The sequence below is a fragment of the Lemur catta genome, chromosome 8 (assembly GCF_020740605.2).
Source record: "Lemur catta isolate mLemCat1 chromosome 8, mLemCat1.pri, whole genome shotgun sequence".
In the NCBI taxonomy this organism is placed as follows: domain Eukaryota; kingdom Metazoa; phylum Chordata; class Mammalia; order Primates; family Lemuridae; genus Lemur; species Lemur catta.
This window is the reverse complement of record NC_059135.1, coordinates 84452747-84473525: the sequence shown is the minus strand read 5'-3', so window position 1 is coordinate 84473525 and position 20779 is coordinate 84452747. Positions and strand designations below refer to the sequence as shown.

At 45.1% G+C, this 20779-nt stretch overlaps 1 protein-coding gene across 1 annotated transcript in view; it reads right to left on the bottom strand.

Moving 5' to 3' along the window:
* LCT (lactase) overlaps window positions 1–20466 on the bottom strand; it is a 47685-nt gene extending 27219 nt beyond the window's left edge. Inside the window, exons 1-5 of the mRNA XM_045559270.1 lie at window positions 19824–20466; window positions 11378–11457; window positions 6350–6433; window positions 2082–2184; window positions 139–217 (exon numbers count right to left, since the gene is read on the bottom strand). Coding sequence (XP_045415226.1) covers window positions 139–217; window positions 2082–2184; window positions 6350–6433; window positions 11378–11457; window positions 19824–20466 — 989 coding nt within the window. The remainder of the gene's footprint in view (window positions 1–138; window positions 218–2081; window positions 2185–6349; window positions 6434–11377; window positions 11458–19823) is intronic.
* Window positions 20467–20779: the final 313 nt, after the last annotated feature.

Genomic DNA, 20779 nt, shown 5'->3' with positions numbered 1-20779 from the left:
CTATTGATTGAATGGCCATAATAAACTCACTGGCCCAAGGGGCAATGACAATAGTCCTATAAGGTCACACATGGGAAAGAAAACATAGTCTTCTACAAATATCAGTTATGGATGGTTCAATAGGCAATCTGACATTACCTTTTCTTGGAATTTGATGAACAACTCAGGAATTCCTCAATGTCAAACCCAACGGTGAGCACTTGGTCTTTATTTATGGCTATAAGAGAGAAGTTGGATTTACTCTTGTGAAGCCCAACCAAGAGCACGCATGTATAAGTGAGTTTTCCTCACTTAGACAACACACCCAAACTCCAAGCAATGGTTCCAAGCACCTCTGGAAAATACCAGGGGCTAAGGATTTAAGGAGGTCAGAAGTGATTTCTATTTACTTATGACTATAAACATGGTTCTCAAACTTCAGCATGAATGAAAATCACTGGCAGAGCTTATTAAAACACAAGTGGCTGGGCTCAATCCCAGAGTGTCCAGTCCAGCAGAGAATATGCATGTCTAACAAGTTCTTGAGTGAGGCTGATTTGATGCTGCTGATCTGGGGACTGCAACTTTGAAAACAATTGATTTAGAAGAACTCCAACATCAGAAAGGGGTGAAATTGTTTTTAAATTGTGGTAAAATATATATAAACATAAAAGTTGCCATTTTGACCATTTAGAAAGGAGTGAGATTTAAGAACAGACATCATTGTGCCATCAAAGGTGAGTTAGGGGCCAGGTGTGGTGGCTCACACCTGTAATCCTAGCACTTTAGGAGGCCAAGGCAGGAGCATTGTTTGAGGCCAGGAGTTCAAGACCAGCTTGGGCAACAAAGTGAGGGCCTGTCTCCAAAAAAAAAAAAAAGTTAGGGTAAGGGTTATTAAAGGCATCTACAGATGGATGAGCTTCAAGGGGCCTGTGGAGCCAGCCCAGTGTTTGGAGGGGTTGCAGGTGTGCTATGGTTTGGATGTGGTTTGTCTCCCCCAAAAATCATGGTGAAATTTAATTGCCAATGTAACGGCACTGAGAGGTGATGGGGCCTTAAGAGGTGTTTGGGCCATGAGGGATCCACCTTCATGAAGAGATTAACCCAGGGAGTGAGTTCCTGCTCTTGTAGGACTGGATTAGTTTCCAGGAGAGTGGGTATGAAGCAAGGCTGCCTCTCGTGTTTCACCTGTTCGCAGGTGCTCACTTCCCGTTCTACCTCTCCACCGTGTTATGAAGCCCTCACTAGAAGATGACCAGATGTGGCCGCCCAACCTTGAACTTCCCAGCCTCCAGAACTGTGAGCTAAATAAACTTCTTTTCTTTATAAATGACCCAGTCTTGGGTATTCTATTATAATAACACAAAACAGACTAAGACAAAGTGGTGCAAAGGGCACTACTGACTTCTCCCATCCTCTGGCCTGTGGATAAGGGTGACAGGACTGAATATCAGAACCCTTGGGCATGTGCCCCTCTGCCCCTTCCTCCCTTCCTGCAGAGTCTCCAGTGACCACCAGCCTCCATGCCTTAACAGCCCCCACCTTGCCCTTGACTTGATTGCACCAGGAGCAGCCTTCCAGTCAGATCCACTCTCAAGAACCGGAACTAAGAGACTCCAAGAAGAAAGTCCTTGAGCTGTGAGTCCTAGACCTGAAAGTTCTCAGCATCTTGGTCAGTTACCCACCAGGGCCACATGCAATCTGAGGTAATGGGGACATGGAATTAGGGTAAGCAGAGAGGGTGGCTGGAGAGAGAGGCACGAGACAGCCTTGCTGATGAGAGGCCTTGGGGGGGAGGTAATGGAAGGGGACAGACAGGCAAGATCAGTTTCCAAGCTTACAACTCACGTCTGCGCCCTGAGTCTTTATTTCTGCAAGAGGCATCCTTATGCGGAACCTTCCCTCTTTCTTGGGTCAGTGGGGGCCGGTTGCAAAGGACCCTCCATAGGAAGGAAGGGTACACCAACCCCACCTGGAGGGGCTCTCAGACCCGCCTGCCCCCTGTACTCTCCTCCCACTGGAACCCCGGATTTCAAGACTGCTACCCACCAAACCAGTGCACCGAATGTCGCATAAAACCTCTCCAGCGATGGTCCACTCACCTTCAAGAAGGCTGAAGAGTAACGTGTCTGGGCTCTTCCTGCTGGAGGGGCAGTCCTGGAGTTTCAGGTTAAAGATGAAAACTTTCACTTTTGGCTCAATTGTCTGGAAAAGATAAAGATAAGCAAGTGAACCAAAGCTGTTTGGAAAGTATCTTTTGATAACAGGGGCAGGGTTTTAAGATAAGAAGCTATGAAAACATACTCTGGCTTTGGACATGACCTCTAGCCGCCTCAATTAATTAGGGAAGCTGAAAGAGAAAGATCTGTGCTTTGCAGTAACATAGGCCACCTCCCCACCAACGCCCACACCCACCTCCTCCTTCATCTCAGGCTGACGAGGCTCCTCTTCGAGCCAGGCCCTGTGCTAGGGTCGGGAACAAGACCGTCCACTCACATCAGGAGCTTCATTAAAAGGTCACCATCGAGGCACATGCCTGTAGTCCCAGCTACTTGGGAGGCTGAGGCAGGAGGATCGCTTGAGCCCAGGAGTTTGAGGTTGCTGTGGGCTAGGCTGACACCATGGCACTCTAGCCTGGGCAACAGAGTGAGACTCTATCTCAAAAATAAAAATAAAAATAAAAATAAAAAAACCTAAATAAATAAAAGGCCACCATCACCGTGTTTATGGATGTCTGGAGTTTGCGTCAGATAATCCAGTTTGGGAGGGAGAAGTTAGGGATGTAGGTGAAACAAGGTTAGCCATGAATCAATAGCTCCTGAAGCTGGTGATGGCTTTATTGAGGTTCATCATTCTCTCTACTTTCAGATGTTTGAAATGTTCTATAACAAAAATATGACTTTGACTTTTTGAAAAAAGTCAAAAGAGCTGTCATTAAAATTGGAGCAAGTGTAATCCCTCTTCCCCCCGTTTTTTTTTAGCCATTTCAGTATCAAGGGAAATACCTCTAGGCTGCTATGTTGTTTGACTTTTTAATTTAATTTAATTTTATTATTTAATCTTATTATTTTTTATTTTATTGAGACAAGGTCTCTGTCTTTTGCCTGGGCTAGAGGGCAGTGGCATCATCATAGCTCACTGCAACCTCCAACTCCTAGGTTCACATGATGCTCCTGCCTCAGCCTCCCAAGTAGCTGGGACTACAGGCACGTACCATGATGCCTGGCTAATTTTTCTTATTTTTTGTAGAGATGGGGTCTTGCTATTGCCCAGGCTGGTCTTGAAATCCTGGCCTCAGAGATCCTCCTGCCTCGGCCTCCCGAAGTGCTAGGATTACAGGTGTGAACCACTGTGCCCCACCTGACTTCACTTTAACTTACCTTTTCTGGGAGGTCAGGGTTTGGTCATTTTTCCCACACTAACTTTTTCTCCTTCGAGCCATTAGAAGCTACCAAGAGATACCAATAGCAAGTACTTTGAAATGAGCCAGGCACATGCTTTGTTTTCTCATAGCCACCTGGGACAATGTCCCTTCTTTACAGGTGAGGTGACTGAAGCTCCAGGAGGTCAAGTGAGTTGCTCATGCCACACAGTTAGAGGGGCTGCAACTCCATGCAGCCCTCATCCTTCCCTGTGTGGGTTCAACGCAGGGGGGCCAGAAGACTGAGGGTGGCGTGCCCAGGGAGCCCAGGGGTTTTCCTTCCTGAATGATCAATATGCAGGGGGGCAGCCTGTGTCATCCCTGGACTCAGGAGCTAGAGGAGCCTTGGAGGCCCCAGTCCTGCCTCTTGCCAAGTGGAGAACTCCCTGGGTGAGCAGGACCTTTTCTGATAAGTGGATGTGGGACCCCCTTGTGTGCCTCCTGCAGAATTCAGAACCTGGGGGTGTGCCTGGCTCTTCATTGGGGCGCTGGGCCTGAAGGCAGCCTAAGGACAACTGAGACAGCTGGGAGCCTGTTGGGGAGGCTTAGCGAGGGGCCTGCAGGTGCCCTGGGAGAGGGAGGGAGGGAGCAGGTGCCTGCCTCTCCCTGCACTGCCTCCACCCTCTTCCCTCGCAGCTCAGGGAAGAGGCCCCTTCAAGGGAAGGGAGGGGACCTGGGATGAGGAGGGAGGGTATGTGCGGAAGGAAGCCATGGGCAGTGTGATTCAAGCTCCTGGGGACACAGCTCAGCCCCTCTCCCCAGGGAGCGCTCAGCTGTCCTTCCCGTCCTGGGTGTGGTAACCGGGCATGGGAAATGCTGCCGGGCCTGTAGCTAGCATCCCGGAGAGGGAGTTCTCCTCCCCAGCCCAGCTGTCGTCAGCTGTCATTCTGAATCTTGGAGGCTGCATCCGAGCTGTCAAGTGCAGCATCTGTATTTGAATTCCTACCCAAGGAAATAAAAGGAATGAAGACCTGCTGCAGGGTGCAGCAAATGGCTGCTAAGTTTGTTTGAGTTTTACTGTTTGGCCGGCGGGCCGGCCACAGACTGAAGTTTCACAGCTTTATCCAGACATGGGAAGGAGCGGGTCTTAGGGAAGCCCTGCCCTCCACATCCCCAAGCACAGACAGTGCCGGTGCTCCTGCTGACAGTCTCTCAGAGCTGTGCCGCCTCTGCGTGGTGGAGATGGTTTAAAAAGGTGAACCCGTTAGCTTAGCAACAAGCTCTGGTTAATTCCTCAAGGAGGACAAAAGATAGATTGAGCCATCAGAGACATAGCAGACCTGGAAGACACTACAAAGTCGTTTGGGGCCCAGAAATCTCATCAGCAAGTCCGTAAGTGCAGGCTCAGGGTTGCAAGCAAGTTCAGGTTCAGGTGAGAAAGTGTTTATAAAAATAACAAAAATTGATCGCATGTGATTTTTAAAAATATTATGCCACCCTCATTATAATGGTCCCTATACCTTGGACTTATTTTCGTTTGGAAAGGCAGTGTGATGTGTTAGAATGCGAAAGCCTTGGTATTTTATTTTATTTTATTTCCCATTTAGGTCAAGAGGTACAAGAGAAAGTCCTGGTTTAAATCCCACCTCTGGAACCAGGCACTGTGGCTGGTGCCTGTTATCCCAGCTACTCAGAAGGCCCAGGTGGGAGCATCACATGAGCCCAGGAGTTTGAGACCAGCCTGGACAACACAGTGAGACCCTTGTCTCAAAAAAAAAAAAAAGCCCCATCTCTGAGGCCCACTACCCAGTGTCTGACCTGAGTTAAATTTCCTAAACCTTAGGGTGTGTTATAACGGGTGGAGATAATGTGAGGATAGAGTGCCTCTTGGGGTGTCTGGTGAGCACTAAAACCACGCAGCTATTTCTCAAATGTCTCGTGGATGCATCTACTGTCTTTGATTGATCATCTTATTGATCTAAATAACAAAAGCAGCGCTGCAAAATGGAGGTGCCACATAGCTGAAGTGCTGAGGGTTTGACATTACTGAACTGGGCCTTTAAACAGATAATTCCTCAGGTAAACCGTCCTTCATGGAGGTGGAGGTGGCGGGATTCTAAACCAGAGGCCGTGGGGCTGCCATGCCTGCCTCCGAGCCACAGGGCTGAAAGCACAGGGGAGTGGCTTTGTGCCCAAACTCGCAGAGCCAAGAGGTCAGATGTGGGTGAATTCCAGAGGTCAGAGGTCACTCGAGAGGCCCAGAGAAGGCAGTGATTCAGGGTGAGTATGGGGATACTGCTAGGACTCGGGAGGTCCTGGAGAAACCACTGGGCGTCACCAGGTAAACCTTGCCAGGGGACGGGAGACTAGTTGCGACTCCAGGGAATGAAGCAAGCAAGTTGCACAGCAGTGACCAAGCATATCCTGATACTTGGATAGAAGGCTCCTAATGTACTTTCCCTAACAAGCCAGAATGGTTAGGCTTGAGAAAAACAATACTGGGTACGGCAAGGAGAGCCCTGTGCTCACTGGGAGGTCCCAGTGGCTGGGATCTGACTTAATAGACCTGCGTGTGAAATGTTTCTTTTTTAAAGAAACTGTGGTAAAACAGACATAAACATAAAATCTTAACCATTTGTAAGTGTACAGTTCAGTGGCCTTAAGCAGATTCACAGTGTGGGCAGCCATCACCGCCACTGATGAATTGTCTGTTTAAAACTCAGAGTGAACACTGGAATTTCGATTCCTAGCAGATTTCTACACGAGACAGCAGAAGATCCATGTCAGTATTTACCTTAACAGTCTAACCCCCGTTACGCTTTCTAGGAGAGACTGCCCACCACCTGATGCTCTCTAGGGACACTCTCAGTGGACACGTCCCCAGGTGCCATCAGCAAGTCTCCAACTGCTGACGGAAGGTCAGTGTACGCAGCAGCCAAAGCATCAGACGTCTCACGCGCTCTCAGGAACCTCGCCATGCACATCAGTGTGGAAAAGGGCTCCACTTACCTGCAATTCACTGAGCTTCTGTGGCAGACTCGCCTCATTTTGGCATTCGTAAGACAAATCAAGAGAGAGGAAATCGACCGAGTCCTAGAAATAAGCAAACAGGGTCATCGGAGCATGAGCATTTCCAAGACAGAGGGCTGCTCTGAGGGCTCTTTGCTGCTTCTCCCCTCGTCACTCAACTGAACACTCCAAAGTGGGGCTTTCTAAGGGCGCAGGTGGGACGGGTGAGAATGTGTGCAGGGTGTGCCCGTGTCTGCGTGTTGTGGGGAATCCATCACACGCTAAGTGTGCATGGTAGGGGGTGGTGGGCTCCCACCAGTGCAGGGGAGCTCTCAGGGAGGGAGTGGGAGGCCAGCACTGCCCCGGCAGCCTCCTCCACACGGCCCTCATGCTTGGCCAGGCTGAAGGCGGTGGAGCCCAGCCAGACACTGGGCTACACAGTGATCTCTGAGGACCCCATTGGGTTTTGGGGTTTTGTTTTAATTTCAGGATACAGTTTGAAGTCCAACCCAGTTAGCCCCACCCTGGCCCACGCTGTCAGCTGACAGCACAACCCTCGCGGTCCTGGTTGTTGACACCCCTACCCACACTTGCAATAAGGGCATACCCTTGTGCCCGGCCTCTGGTCTGCACGTGCTAGAAAGACTTCAGATTCACAGAGTCTAAACACACGAAGACACTGCTGTGATTCTTTCCCCTCTTCCTCAACTTCCCTCAGTGAGCCCGGCTGGCTGTCCATCTCTATCCTTGTCGTGATTACATCATTGCCTGTCCTCTCCCTCTCATAGATCACCTGTTCCCTCAGGATAAGGACTGGAGGTAATGGCATCTACTCAGAACCAAGTGCTCTGCAGACCTGTGATAACTGACCCACCACTGGGGCCCTGTTGCTTTCCCCATCAAGCTATCATCAGCGTTTACTAAGGACGCCTCACACTTGCTCCCTGCCGGCAAGTATCACTCCAATTTTCCCCAATTTCCTCGCAGCTCTTGCTTCTGCTTGTCAGTTCCATACAACACATACTCATTGAGTTCCTACTTCTGAAATCACCGTGCTGGGTGCCGGGGGTGGAGATTCTCATTTAAAGATGAATAAGATCCACAGAGGCTTATAATTTAGTAGGGAGGTTAGTAACTGCACCGATTACATGAGGAAAAGGCAGAAAGGTGGGAGTGTCATAAGAAAAGCTCATACCAGGAGACAGGATCATGACAGCCGACTAGGCCAGGTAGTATGTGCTTCCTCCATGGAGAGAAACCAGTGCAGGTAGAATTCTCACATTTTGAACAGATTGTCTAGGAGAGAATGTTAGGATTCACCAGGGAAGCATCAAAAGTGGGCAAGGAGAGAGTTTAGGACAACTTGCTTGGCTGGGGACTGGCTAACCGCTGAGAGAAGCTCCTGGATGTGGGGAAAGAGTAAAAGAGAAGCCCCCAGGGCTCCATTCACCTAGATGAGCTTTTATGATCTTGGCTACAAGAGAACCCCTCGATCCATGCAGGTCTCCGGCCTAACACAGGGAGCTACTAGGAGATTGCACAGAGACGTTGCTCCAGAGAGCAATGTCTGGCAGCTGTGGGACTGGGGACCAGCCTGCCCAATCCACTGGTAGCTACCAGTAACACCCATATGGACCATTTGGGCCCTACTGGGTGACTCTACCACTGCTACTGCCACCTCTCATATCACACTAGCTGCTCAGGGGACTGAGATCCTGCCCACACCCCCAGCCCTCTGCTCCCACTTCTACTTTCTGAGCAAGCCACCTGAAGGCCCAAGAATTTGGCCCCCAGGACACACTAACACTGCTGCCAGCATCGGCTGCTCTGGGGCCTAAAATCAGGCATACTCATTCCACTGCTTCCACCACTGGGGCCCAAAGACTGGCTCAGCTGCCATTTAAGTGCCTGGCAAAACTTCACTGCAGCCTCAACTAATAACTGTTCCCTAAACCACCAAGGAAATCACAGACACCACTTGTGTGGTACACAGGTACCACCCTGTGTACTGCCTAAGAAATCATACAAAGATCACACTACAAGAGGAAGCCAAAATCAAAGCCAAAGTGTCCTACTCAACCAAAAACATACATACACCTTCAGGAAAAAATTCTCCCCTTTGAAAGCAATTTAAAAGAATCAGAACAAGCGACTGCTACATCAGATGTGCACATACCAACAGAAGGACACAGGAAACATGGAAAAATCAAGGAAATATGACAACATCAAAGGACCATAACAATTGTCCAGCAAAAGATCCCAATCAAAAAGTATTCCTCATAATTCCAGATAAAGAATTCTAAATAGTGATTCTGAAGAAGTTCAATGAGATGGAAGAGAAATCTGAAAACCAATGCAAAGAAATCAGAAAATCAATTCAGGTCATGAATGAGAAATTTATTAAGGAGATAGATATCATTAAAAAAAACATTCTGGAGCTGAAAAAGTCAATGAAGGAAATACAAAACACATTCAAAAGCTTTAAGAATAGACTAGGACAAGCAGAAGAAAGACTCTCAGGACTTAAAGATGGGTCTTTTGAAACAGTCCAAACAAAAATAAGGAAAAAAGAATAAAAAAGAGTGAGCAAAGCCTTTAAGATGTCTGGAGCTACATAAAGCAACTAGACTTACAAATTATAGGTATTCCTAAGGGGGAAGAGAGATCAAAAAGTTTAGGATACCTATTTAAGAAAACAATTGGTGAAAAATTCCCAGGACTACCAAGAGAGTTAGACATTCAGAATCCTCAGGCAAATATTAATACATTGCAAAAAGGACTTCACCATGGCATATTATAATCAGAATGACTAAAGGAGAAGTGAAACAGAGAATTTTTAAATTAGAAAGAGAAAAGCATTTAGTCACCCATAAAGGAAACCCCATCAGACTAACAGCAGACTTCTCAGCAGAACCCTTACAGGCCAGAAAAGAACGGGATGACATTTTCAAAGTGCTGAAAGAAAAGACTTGCCAGCCAAAATTTTATGTCCTGCCAGACTAAGCTTCATAAATGAAGGAGAAATAAAGTCTTTCCCAGACAAGCAAACAATGAGAGAATTTGTCACCAGATCGGCCCTACAGAAAATGTTCAAAGGAATCTTAAATATGGAAACAAAAGGACAATGTTCACCATCATGAAAACACACTAAAATATAAAACTCATAGGTCTTATAAAATAATCACACAAAGGAGGAAGAGAAAAAAATTAAATGGCAACATAACAGAAGTTCAGCAAATCACAAAGACAAAAACAGAGAAAAAGAAACAAAGAAATTCTAAAACAACTAGAAATCAACTAACAATATGACAAGAACAAAGCCTGACATATCAATATTAACTTTGAATGTAAATGGATAAAATGCTCCACTTAAAAGATACAGACTGGCAGAATGGATTTTTTAAATGATTAACTATATGCTGCTTACAAGAAACTCACCTTATCTATAAAGACACATATAGATTGAAAATAAAGGAGTGGAAAAAGATATTCCATGCACTCGGAAACCAAAAGCAAGTGGGAGTAACTACACTTATATCAGATAAAACAGACTTTAAATCAAAAACAGTAAAAAAAAAAGATAAAGAAGGTCATTATATAACGATAAAAGAATCAATCCAGCAAGAGGCTATAACATGGATATTAAGAACAGGTAGAATTTTGCTGGAAGAAGGTTTGAGGAGGGTAGGAGGACAGAAAGGACATCAAGTAGGGAATGTAGGAGAATAGGAAGTAAGCACAACATACACACTGGGTAACACAGAAGGTGAGGCCAGAGCAAAAGACACACACATACCTATACACTTTGGAAGGCCCGAGGCATTTGTACCAATTCAGGGGAGTGTGGCTTCCCAGAATGGAATTGGTCAGAACCGTGCTTTTAGAAGAAGCGCTGCATAGCATGGACTGGGGCAGAGAGACCAGTTCAAAGGCTATTGCTCTACAGGCATTTTTCTGATCAGCACTTTGGTCTCCAGAATTCATTCCGGATAGCTGTATCGCCCTTTGTAAACTAATTTAGGTGGCATTCTGGCCATGCAATCAGCCTGGGAGTTGTCTATTCAGAATCTTATCTCTATGAGTTTTATCATACCTGAACTGGTAAATCTGAAGGCTGGACCCTGAGACATGGGGCTCCACCACACCCAGATGCCAGTGAGCACCTTGTTGGTGCCGCAGAACTGCAGAAACCAGCTCTTTTCTGATGGCTTTTCACACCGCCCAGTAGCCAAAAGGGGGCCAAAGCTGTTGACGTCTCAGATGTTTTAATTTTTCTTTTAAAAATTATAGTGAAGGCCAGGTGTGGTGGCTCACGCCTGTAATCCCAGCACTCTGGGAGGCCGAGGCGGGTGGATCACTCAAGGTCAGGAGTTCGAGACCAGCCTGAGCAAGAGCGAGATCCCGTCTCTACTAAAAAATAGAAACAAATTATCTGGCCAACTAAAAATACATATAGAAAAAATTAGCCAGGTATGGTGGCACATGCCTGTAGTCCCAGCTACTTGGGAGGCTGAGGCAGGAGGATCGCTTAAGCCCAGGAGACTGAGGTTGCTGTGAGCGAGGCTGACACCACGGCACTCACTCTAGCCTGGGCAACAGAGAGAGACTCTGTCTCAAAAAAAAAACCAAAAAAAAAAACCACAAAAATTATAGTGAAAAGTGACAGAGGATATAGAAACCAGGATAAGTACTCTGGGGAGGACATTTTGAAAACTCATCTACCCTTGTATCTATTTTGCTATAATCTGATCTCTTGTCAGCTATTAATATTTTGGATTCTTAATAAAAAATCAGGGCAAGCAGAGACATTTGTCTTCTTTCTGTAGGTAAGTGGACGCTTGACCAAGCAAGAGCTGGGGCTACAATGTTTTGTTTTTAAAGTAATTAATAAATCTAGAGGACAAATGCCACTCATTCTGAGGCTGTTATAAAAATGCCACACCAATAGACAAAAACTTCTCTTGTTTCTAAAAATTAAAATCGCAGCTCTCCGCAGATGGTACTGTTATATCTCTGGGCTGTCCTCACCTGGACAAGGGCGGATGTGGTTGGCTCCAACAGGAACTCCGAGATCTCTCCAGCTCGCAGGACAACAGAGAGCTTTCCGCCTGAAACGACAGAGACACCCGCAGAGGTGAGCGCGGGCAGGAGGCTCTGACCATGGAAGCCACGGGGATTCATTTCCTATGGACCTTTCTGTTAGATGTTCACCAACTTTAAAAAAGATTTTGGGAGAAATGACCTGATTTTACTTCAGCTGAAACATTTTAGAAAACAAGGTGGCTTAAAAAAATAATGTCCTGTTTGAGAATGTTTTATATAAATCAGGACTACTAAATGCAAATGCAGAGCACTTGGAAAAGTCCTTTGGAGTAAAAACGATCACCCTGCCCTGCCACCAGCGAGGGAAAGGAGGCAAAGAGAGAACTCCTTCCTAAATTCTTTTTGAAGGTGGGATGCTCTCAGGAAACTGCTGGTACCTGGTCCTTATGCCCTGTACAGACACCAGGAGAGCCCCCACTGTGCGCTGAGGCTGGAAACGGGGAAATGTAAGCACGTGCAGCTTGTACACGGCTGCTTTGACATTACATGACATAACAGTGGTTCTCAAACTTTTGTGTGCGTCAGACTCACCGCCGTGATTGTTAAAATACCCATTTCCAAACCCTGCCCTCAGAGATCTGGAGTCAGAAGATTGGAGTGGGCCCAGGAACATGCATTTAACATGCTTCCAGGGTGATCCTCATACCGTGGTCCTCAGACCACCATTCGATAAACACTGTGGCGGGTTGGGATTCCTCAGGTGTTTTGTATTGCTGTCTAACTCTTCCACCCACATAAACCTTCAAACCACACCAGATGTTCCTTGAGGAGCAAAACTTGAACATTATTTTAATCCCTCCAAGTATCAAGCTTAGGACTGGGTGCATGGAAAGTGCTCAGACCTGTAATTTGGAAACACAAAACAAAAACTGAATAAAACCAGAGTTTGAGAAAAACTATAGGACTATAGGACTGACTTCCCTTTCATTGAAATCCTCTACAGGAGGAAGATATCCCTGGCCAACGAAACCACAACTAGCAACCACTATCAACTACCGCAGCGCTTATTTTGATAAGCGTAGTGAAACTGTGAAATCCTCTGGGCAAGGAAGGAATATCACGTGAAGACATTTAGTCCTCATTCTGATAAGATAATGTTGTTTTCTAGTTATTTAATGATAGCACGCAACATCATTTCATAGTCCATAGAGTTGGACGCTTCAGCTCATTGTCACATCAGTGCACATAGAACACATGTTCTCAGCCTGTGCTTAACATTTCAGTATGTGCAACTTAGTATCATTTATGGACCAAGGAAGTGAACACAGGTATAGTCAATCCTTAAGCACCATTAACCCACAAATCATTTGTATGTGATTTTGCAAGCTGTTTTTTTGTTTTTTTTTTTTTTTGAGACAGTGTTGCTCTGTTGCCCGGGCTAGTGTGCTGTGGTGTCAGACTCCAGGGCTCAAGCAATCCTTCTGCCTCAGCACCCCCAAGTAGCTGGGACTACAGGCATGCACCACTATGCCCGGCTAATTTTTTTCTACATACATTTTTAGTTGTCCAGATAATTTCTTTCTATGTTTAGTAGAGATGGGGTCTCGGTCTTGCTCAGGCTGGTCTCGAACTCCCGATCTTGAGTGATCCTCCCGCCTCGGCCTCCTTGAGTGCTAGGATTACAAGTGTGACCACCGCGCCCAGCCGCAAGCTGGTTTTATAATTAGCATGAATAAGTGTACCTAAAGTTCTGCAAATTCTCAAATCATACAGAATAATCAAATTTTCCTGATATGGTTCCTGACCTGCTCCCCATGCAAGCACAAACTATACTTTTTTTTTTTTTTGAGACAGAGTCTCACTTTGTTGTCCCAGCTAGAGTGAGTGAGGTGGCGTCAGCCTAGCTCACAGCAACCTCAAACTCCTGGGCTTAAGCGATCCTCCTGCCTCAGCCTCCCAAGTAGCTGGGACTACAGGCATGTGCCACCATGCCTGGCTAATTTTTTCTATATATATTTTTAGTTGGCCAGATAATTTCTTTCTATTTTTAGTAGAGATGGGGTCTCACTCAGGCTGGTCTCGAACTCCTGACCTTGAGCGATCCACCCGCCTCGGCCTCCCAGAGGGCTAGGATTACAGGCGTGAACCACTGCGCCGGGCCACAAACTATACTTCTTAATGAAAACTACTCAAAACTAGATTCTCACTCTAAGCTTGTAGTTCATGTTTTCTTTGGGATTGAAAGGGGGTAATTGCTCTGGCATGAGATAATTTATCTTCCAGTTTTTGCTGGATGTGGTTAAAGATGGTATCCATGCCTAATAGAACTCAAAATCTAGATTTGCTGTGGATAGAGAATTGACTGTATTCAGCCTGTGTAGAAAACCACTGCATAGTACTGTGGTAGATTCATATCCCTCGGAGGCATTACTAAACCCTTTGGGACTCACTAAAGGATAAGCTCACTTCTGTTTCCGCCACAAGAGAAGTCATTCCTCCAAAAATCGTTGTGGTTGTCAACGCAAAATAGCCTCTTTCCCTTATGCTCTGAATGCTTCAATAAAACTAATTTGGGACCAGGCGCAGTGGCTCAGGCCTGTAATGCTAGCACTCTTGGGAGGCCAAGGTGGGAGGATCACTTGAGGTCAGGAGTTTGAGACCAGCCTGAGCAAGAGCAAGACCCGTCTCTGCAAAAAAAAAAAAGAGAAAAAAAAAAATAAATTAGCTGGCTGTGGTGGCACACACCTGTAGACCCAGCTACTCAGGAGGCTGAGGCAGGAAGATCACTTGAGTGAGCCCAGGAGTTGGAGGCTGCAGTGAGCTGTGATTGTGCCACTGCACTCTAGCCTGGGTGACAGAGTGAAATCCTATCTGAAAAAAAAAACTAAAAAACCAAAAAACCAAAGGAAAACAAAAAAGGTAATCTGGCAAGGTGAGAGGATCGATTGATGCCAGGAGTTTGAGACCAGCCTGGGAAACATAATGACACTCCATCTCTACAAAACATTAAAAAATTAAAAAATAAATCAGGCATGGTGGTGTGCTTCTGTAGTCCCATCTACTCAGGAGGCTGAGGCAGGAGGATCACTTGAGCCCAGGAGTTTGAGGTTACAGTGAGCTATGATTGTGCCACTGCACTCTAGTGGGTGACAGAGTGAGACTCTGTCTCAAAAAAAAAAAAAAAAAAAAAAGACAGGAATTTCACAAGAGAAGAAGTAAGTAAATATGGCTAATAAACACATGAAAGCGTGCTCAACCTGAATAGTGATAAGGTAAATGAGATCATAAAAAAATACTTTTATATCTAGTAGATTGACAAAAATTTAGAATTCTGACAAATTCCAAGTTGGAGAGCTCAGCAAGAACTCTTATACACCGCTCGTGGAAATGTAATTTGGTGGGGATGTGGGGCCACTGGGACTCTCGTATCCTGCTGGTGGGAATGTGAAATGGTGTCATTATTTTGGAAAATTATTTGGCAGTTTCTCAAAAATTCAAACATATATCTATCCCATGACCCAGAAATTCCACTTCTAGGTATTTATCCAAGAGAAATGAAAACACGTGACTACACAAAAACTTGTACAAAAATGTTCATAGTGGTTTTATTCATAATAGACAAAAACTGCCAGGCTCTGTGGCTCACGCCTGTAATTCTAGCACTTTGGGAGGCCAAGATGGGAGGATTGCTTTAGGTCAGGAGTTTGAGATCGGCCTGAGAAAGAGTGAGACCCCGTCTCTAGTGAAAATAGAAAACTTATCCAGGCATGGTGGCAGGTGCCTGTCATTCCAGCTATTCGAGACTGAGGCGGTACACACTGTCTGATCCCATTTATGTCTATGGTGACAGAGATCAGACCTGTGGTTGCTCCCAAGGGCAGGATGGATTCAGAGGGGACACAAGGGGATTTTGTGAGGTGTGGGTTAATGTCTTATATCTTTTAATTTTACTTTATTTTTAAATTGACAAACAATAACTAAATATTTATAGGCTACATAGTGATGTTTCCATGCATATAATGTACGATAATCAGATCAAGGTAATTAGTATACCCATCATCTCAAACATCTGTTGTTTCATTGTATTGGGAACATTCAATGTCCTCCTTCTAGCTACTTGAAACTATTAACATATTATTGTTAACTGTAGTGGTATAGAACACTAAAATGTCTTATATCTTGACAAGGGTGTGAGTTACACAGGTGTATGCATTTGTCAAAACTAATCAAACTATAAAATTAAGATCTATGCATTTCACTCTCTGTAAATCATACCTTGACCAAAAAAATTCTTAGGAAAAAACCAGAACTGCATTTCATATTGTTTATTTTCTAATTGGCAGTAAGTGTAAATTTATTTCTTTAATATATATATTTTTTAAAAAACGGGGTGAATGTGCTTTATTTCCTAAAATGCCAGCTTTTCTGCAATTGAAAGAAATTTTTATTTGAAATAGTTGGTTTTGTACCAATAGGCTTTTTTTTTTTTTTTTTGAGACATGGTCTTGCTCTGTTGTCCAGGCTGGAGTGCAGTGGCATGGTCACAGCTCACTGCAGCCTCAAACTCCTGGGTTTAAGCCATCCTCCTGTCTCAGCCTCCCAAGTAGCTGGGACTACAGGTACGTGACATCACCCAGCTTATTTTTCTACTCCTTGTAGAGACACAGTCTTGCTATGATGCCCAGGCTGGTCTCAAACTCCTGGCCTCAAGCAGTCCTCCCACCTTGGCCTCCCAAAGTGCTGGGGTTACAAGGCATAAGCCACTGTGCCCAGCCCAATAGGTAACTGTGGACACTACAAGGGAGGAAAATCATGGATAGACAAATAATAAACAGTATATTTAGCACAGTGGTAACCTGGGGTGGGGAGTGGCAGATGGGATGGGGCAGAATAGTGATATGATTTGTTTTGTTTTGTTTTATAAACCTTCACACACACACCCCCACACACCTACTTTTGTTGTTGTTGTTGAGATATAATTTACATACCATAAAATTCACCTCTTTTAAAGTGTACAATTCAGTGGTTTTTAGTTATATTCACAAAGCTGTGCAACCATGTCCACTACCTAATTCCAGGACATTTTCTTCACCCCCGAAGAAATCCATACCCACTAGCAGTTGCTCCCCAAGCCCTGGACAACCGCTAATCTACTTTAGTGTCTCTGTAACTTTGCCTATTCTGGACATTTAATGTAAACGGAATCATATAGTATGTGGTCTTTTGTGACTGGCTGCTTTTACTAGCAAGTTTTCAAGGCTCATCTGCGTCGTAGCGTGTAGCATGTATGAGCACTTCGTTCCTTTTCATGGCTGAATTCTATTTCACCATATGGATTTATCACACTTTACTAATCCGTCAGCTGATGGACATAAGGGTTGTTTCCACTTTTGGTTTTTATGAGTAATGCTGCTATGAATGTTTGTGTACCAGTTTTTGTCTGGACATCTGCTTCCATTTCTTTTGGGCTGATACCTAGAAGAGGAATCGTTAAGCCATATGGTGACTCTGAAGTTGCACTTTGTGAGGGGCAGCCAGACTGTTTTCCAAAGCAGCTGCACCGTTGTTCATTCCCACCAGTGGTGTACGGAGCTTCCAATTGCTCCACATTGTTGTCAACATTTGTTACTGTCTGGCCTTTCTTTTACAGCCATTCTCCTTGGGTGAAGCAGTATCCTGTTATATTTTAGTTGTTGGATTGAGTAGTTGGTTTATGGGTATTTGTCATAGTATTTTGCTTTTAACCAACATGCTATATAACCTTTTTGGTGTATAATAAATAATATCTTTTTAGAAGAACAACAAATCTATATGATTGGACTTAAAAGGGAGGAGAGGATGAAGAGAGAGAGAGAGAAGAAAACCCCCTTTTAGAACAGTAAGAAGACTGAAAAGGGAATTTATTTTGTGTCTTGCATGATGTCAGGGGCAGATAGTCAGGTGATATTGGTGAAACACAAAATGAGAGCTAGGAGGAACGAGCAGAAGAAAAGTAAAATAGGAGTTTAAAAAGAAACAGTCTCTAGTTACCTGATGGAGATTAAAAATAAAACATGCAAAGCATTTTAATAAACACATGCATTTACTTCTATAATTTAAAGAGTTCTATGGAATATGCCCACAAAATATGATAGATTTGCGTTCACTTGGGCTGATACAAGTTCAGTTTTGTCTTTGTTCAAAGTTCATTTTACTAAGAGCTTCTTCAGTAGAATTGCAGCCCACAGACATCTCTCTACATTTATTTGTTTACCTAACCCGAGGTAGGCTTTCTGAAGAATTCCGTAACTCCTCCTCTCTGCTCCTCGGTTCCCAAACCTGCTTGCACCTCAGGAGCGCTGCGCTCTTCCCTCACCCTGGAACCCTCTTCTCCAAACCTCCCAGCTTGCTCCCTTGCTCCCTCCAATCTGCTCAAATGGCGCCCGGAGAACAGCCTTCCTGGTAACTCTGTCTAAACACCTCCATCACCCTCGCTCTCTCTTCTCTTACCCTGCCTTCTAAAAAAAATTGTAGTAAAATACTCATAATATTAAGTTATGCATACATGTTAACTATTTTTAAGTATACAATTCAGTAGTGTTAAAGTATATTCACGTTGGGCAACCAATCTCCAGAACTTCTTTATCTTGCAACATAGAACCTCTATACCCACTAAACAACTCTTCACTTTCCCCCTTTCCCCAGCCCTTGGCAACTGCCATTCTCCTTTCTGTTTCCATGAATTGGACTCCTCTCGGTTCCTCATGTAAGTGGAACAGTATTTGTCTCTTTGTGATTGGCTCACTTCGCGTAGCATAACATCTTCAAGGTTCATAAATGTTGCAGCATGTGTCAGAATTCCCTTATTTTTAAAGGGTGAATGATATTCCATTGTATGTATATGTCACATTTTGTTTATCCTGTCATCTCTCAGTAGACTTCCACCTTTTGGCTATTGTGAATAATGCTGCTATGATGCCGTTTTTTTTAACATAGAAAAAATGTTTAACCTCTCTATAATAAAATACATGCAAATTAACAATACAAGGAGATAAGTTTCTAGCTGTCAAATTAATAATAATAAAAATAATTATAGCATTTAAAACTGGCAGAACAGGGTCAGAAGACTAATTTTATAACTATTGGTACAAATTATTATATTTTTTCTGGAAAATCATTTAGCACCATGCTTTAAAGTCTTAAAGAATGCAGATCTTTGCACCCAGTAATTTCAATTCTAACAACCTACCAAAAAGAATGTATCAGAAGGTGGTCAAGAATTTATATACAGGAATGTTCATTGCAACGTAATAATTGTAATAGTGAAAATTAGGATAAACATAAAAATGAGAGAAATATTTTAAATTTTATAATCCATTCATATGATGGCAACCTATAAGGCCACTGAAGATCATGCTTTCAAAGAGTTTTTAATTAAATGAGAATATACTTGTAAAATATGTTGTTTAAAAGGCAGAACATACAAGTGTGCATATATATTATAAACTATATATACAAATATATGTACAGTATATAATGAAAATAAGAAAGCATATATACTCCAGGCCGGGCGCGGTGGCTCACGCCTGTAATCCTAGCACTCTGGGAGGCCGAGGTGGGTGGATCTCTCAAAGTCAGGAGTTCGAGACCAGCCTGAGCGAGACCCCCGTCTCTACTAAAAATAGAAAGAAATTATCTGGCCAACTAAAATATATATAGAAAAAATTAGCCGGGCATGGTGGCACATGCCTGTAGTCCCAGCTACTCGGGAGGCTGAGGCAGTAGGATCGCTTAAGCCCGGGAGTCTGAGGTTGCTGTGAGCTTGGCTGACGCCACGGCACTCACTCTAGCCCGGGCAACAAAGCGAGACCCTGTCTGAAAAAAAAAAAAAAAAAAAAAGCATATATAATCCAAAATTGGTTCTTAAAATGGGTGTAGCTAACATTCACTTAGGGGATTAATTAAAATCACAAATAGCCTGGTTCTGCCTAGACCTACTGAATCAGAGTCTCAAGTCACCTATGGAGCAGGAATACGAACAGTTATGCTTGTCTCAGCACCGTTATTTTATCTTGCATTTGTCTGTCCGGCTGGAACGTGAGCTCCAGCCAGAACGGTCAGCTGCTCTTCCTAAGGCGAGGGCGGCCGAGGGAGAAGCGCCTGCAGCCTCGGAGCCTCGGCAGAGCCAGCGAGGCAGGACGGCGGAAGGGAAGGGCAGAAAGGCAGCAGGGCTGGCACAACTCAAGGACGGGCAAGGGAGAGGCCGAGCATTACGCGGTACGAGCTACCCCTGCCATGTCGGTGGGGAAACCGCTACACCGCCAGTTTCTCGGTGATGCCTAGATGCGAGAGGACCTCTGCTGGCGAGCGGGAGGAAACGCCGGCTCCCGCCTGGGACAGGTGGGTGATGGAGGCTGCGGGCGCGCCGGCCGCCGGGGCCCCGCGTACTCACCCCGAGAGGCGTATTTTTCGTGGTAAATCTCGTAGGCTCTTCTGTGGGCGTCAGTGAGGGTCTGGAGACGTGAAGCTCTGGATTCCTGGTGGGGAAGCTCCAGCATCACGCCCTCCAAGTCACTAAAGGTGAACCAGATGTCAGCTAGGTCCCCAAAGGAGCGGAAGGCGAACGTGGCGTAGTCTGCGAAGAGATCGGCGAAGACGCGGCTCCTTGCGGCCGCGCCGGCGGGGAGGCGCTGCTGGTGCAGCACGACCATGGGCCGCAGCCCCGCGCCCCGCAGGGCCTCAAGCAGCCGCCGGTAGCACTGCACGGCCGTCCCGTCGGGGTCCCCGGCGCTTCCCGCCGGGAGGAGCTGTGCCCACGACAGGAATACTTTATAATGGGTGACCTCACTGTCACGAAGACTGCTGAAGTACTCTGGCAGGGCAGTGGGCAGTGGCTGGCGGCATACATAAATGTCCTTGTCCCCTGCTACAGAATCAGAGCCCTGGTTTCCCAGCGGACCGCTCAGGCTGTGCAGTAAGGCATTGGTGAGCGGACCCGCGGCGGAAATGAAATCTCTATCAGATTCCCAGTCTGCCCCCCAGCACGGAAAACCTAGGAGGAGCACAGAAAAGACTGCCTTCCAAGACAGCTCCATTTTCAAGGAACTGTTAGGCGGTATGTGGATCCTTACTTTATAACTACAGCTGAGATTGTAAATTACTAAGTGATTATTGACATTTAATATTTAACTAGGGTATCTAGGATCACAAAATCAGTACAAGGCTCACCCATGTAATATTTTAAAATGTAAAGATAAGAGATAACACAAAACCCTCAAACTTCTAACAATTTAAGGAGAGGAACCTGGAAAATGTCTGAAGAAAAGAAGTTCTCGATTTTTTTGGCCTTACTTACAAAATATTTTTAAAATTTGTTTACATAATGAACCAAAAATAAGTCCCTCACCA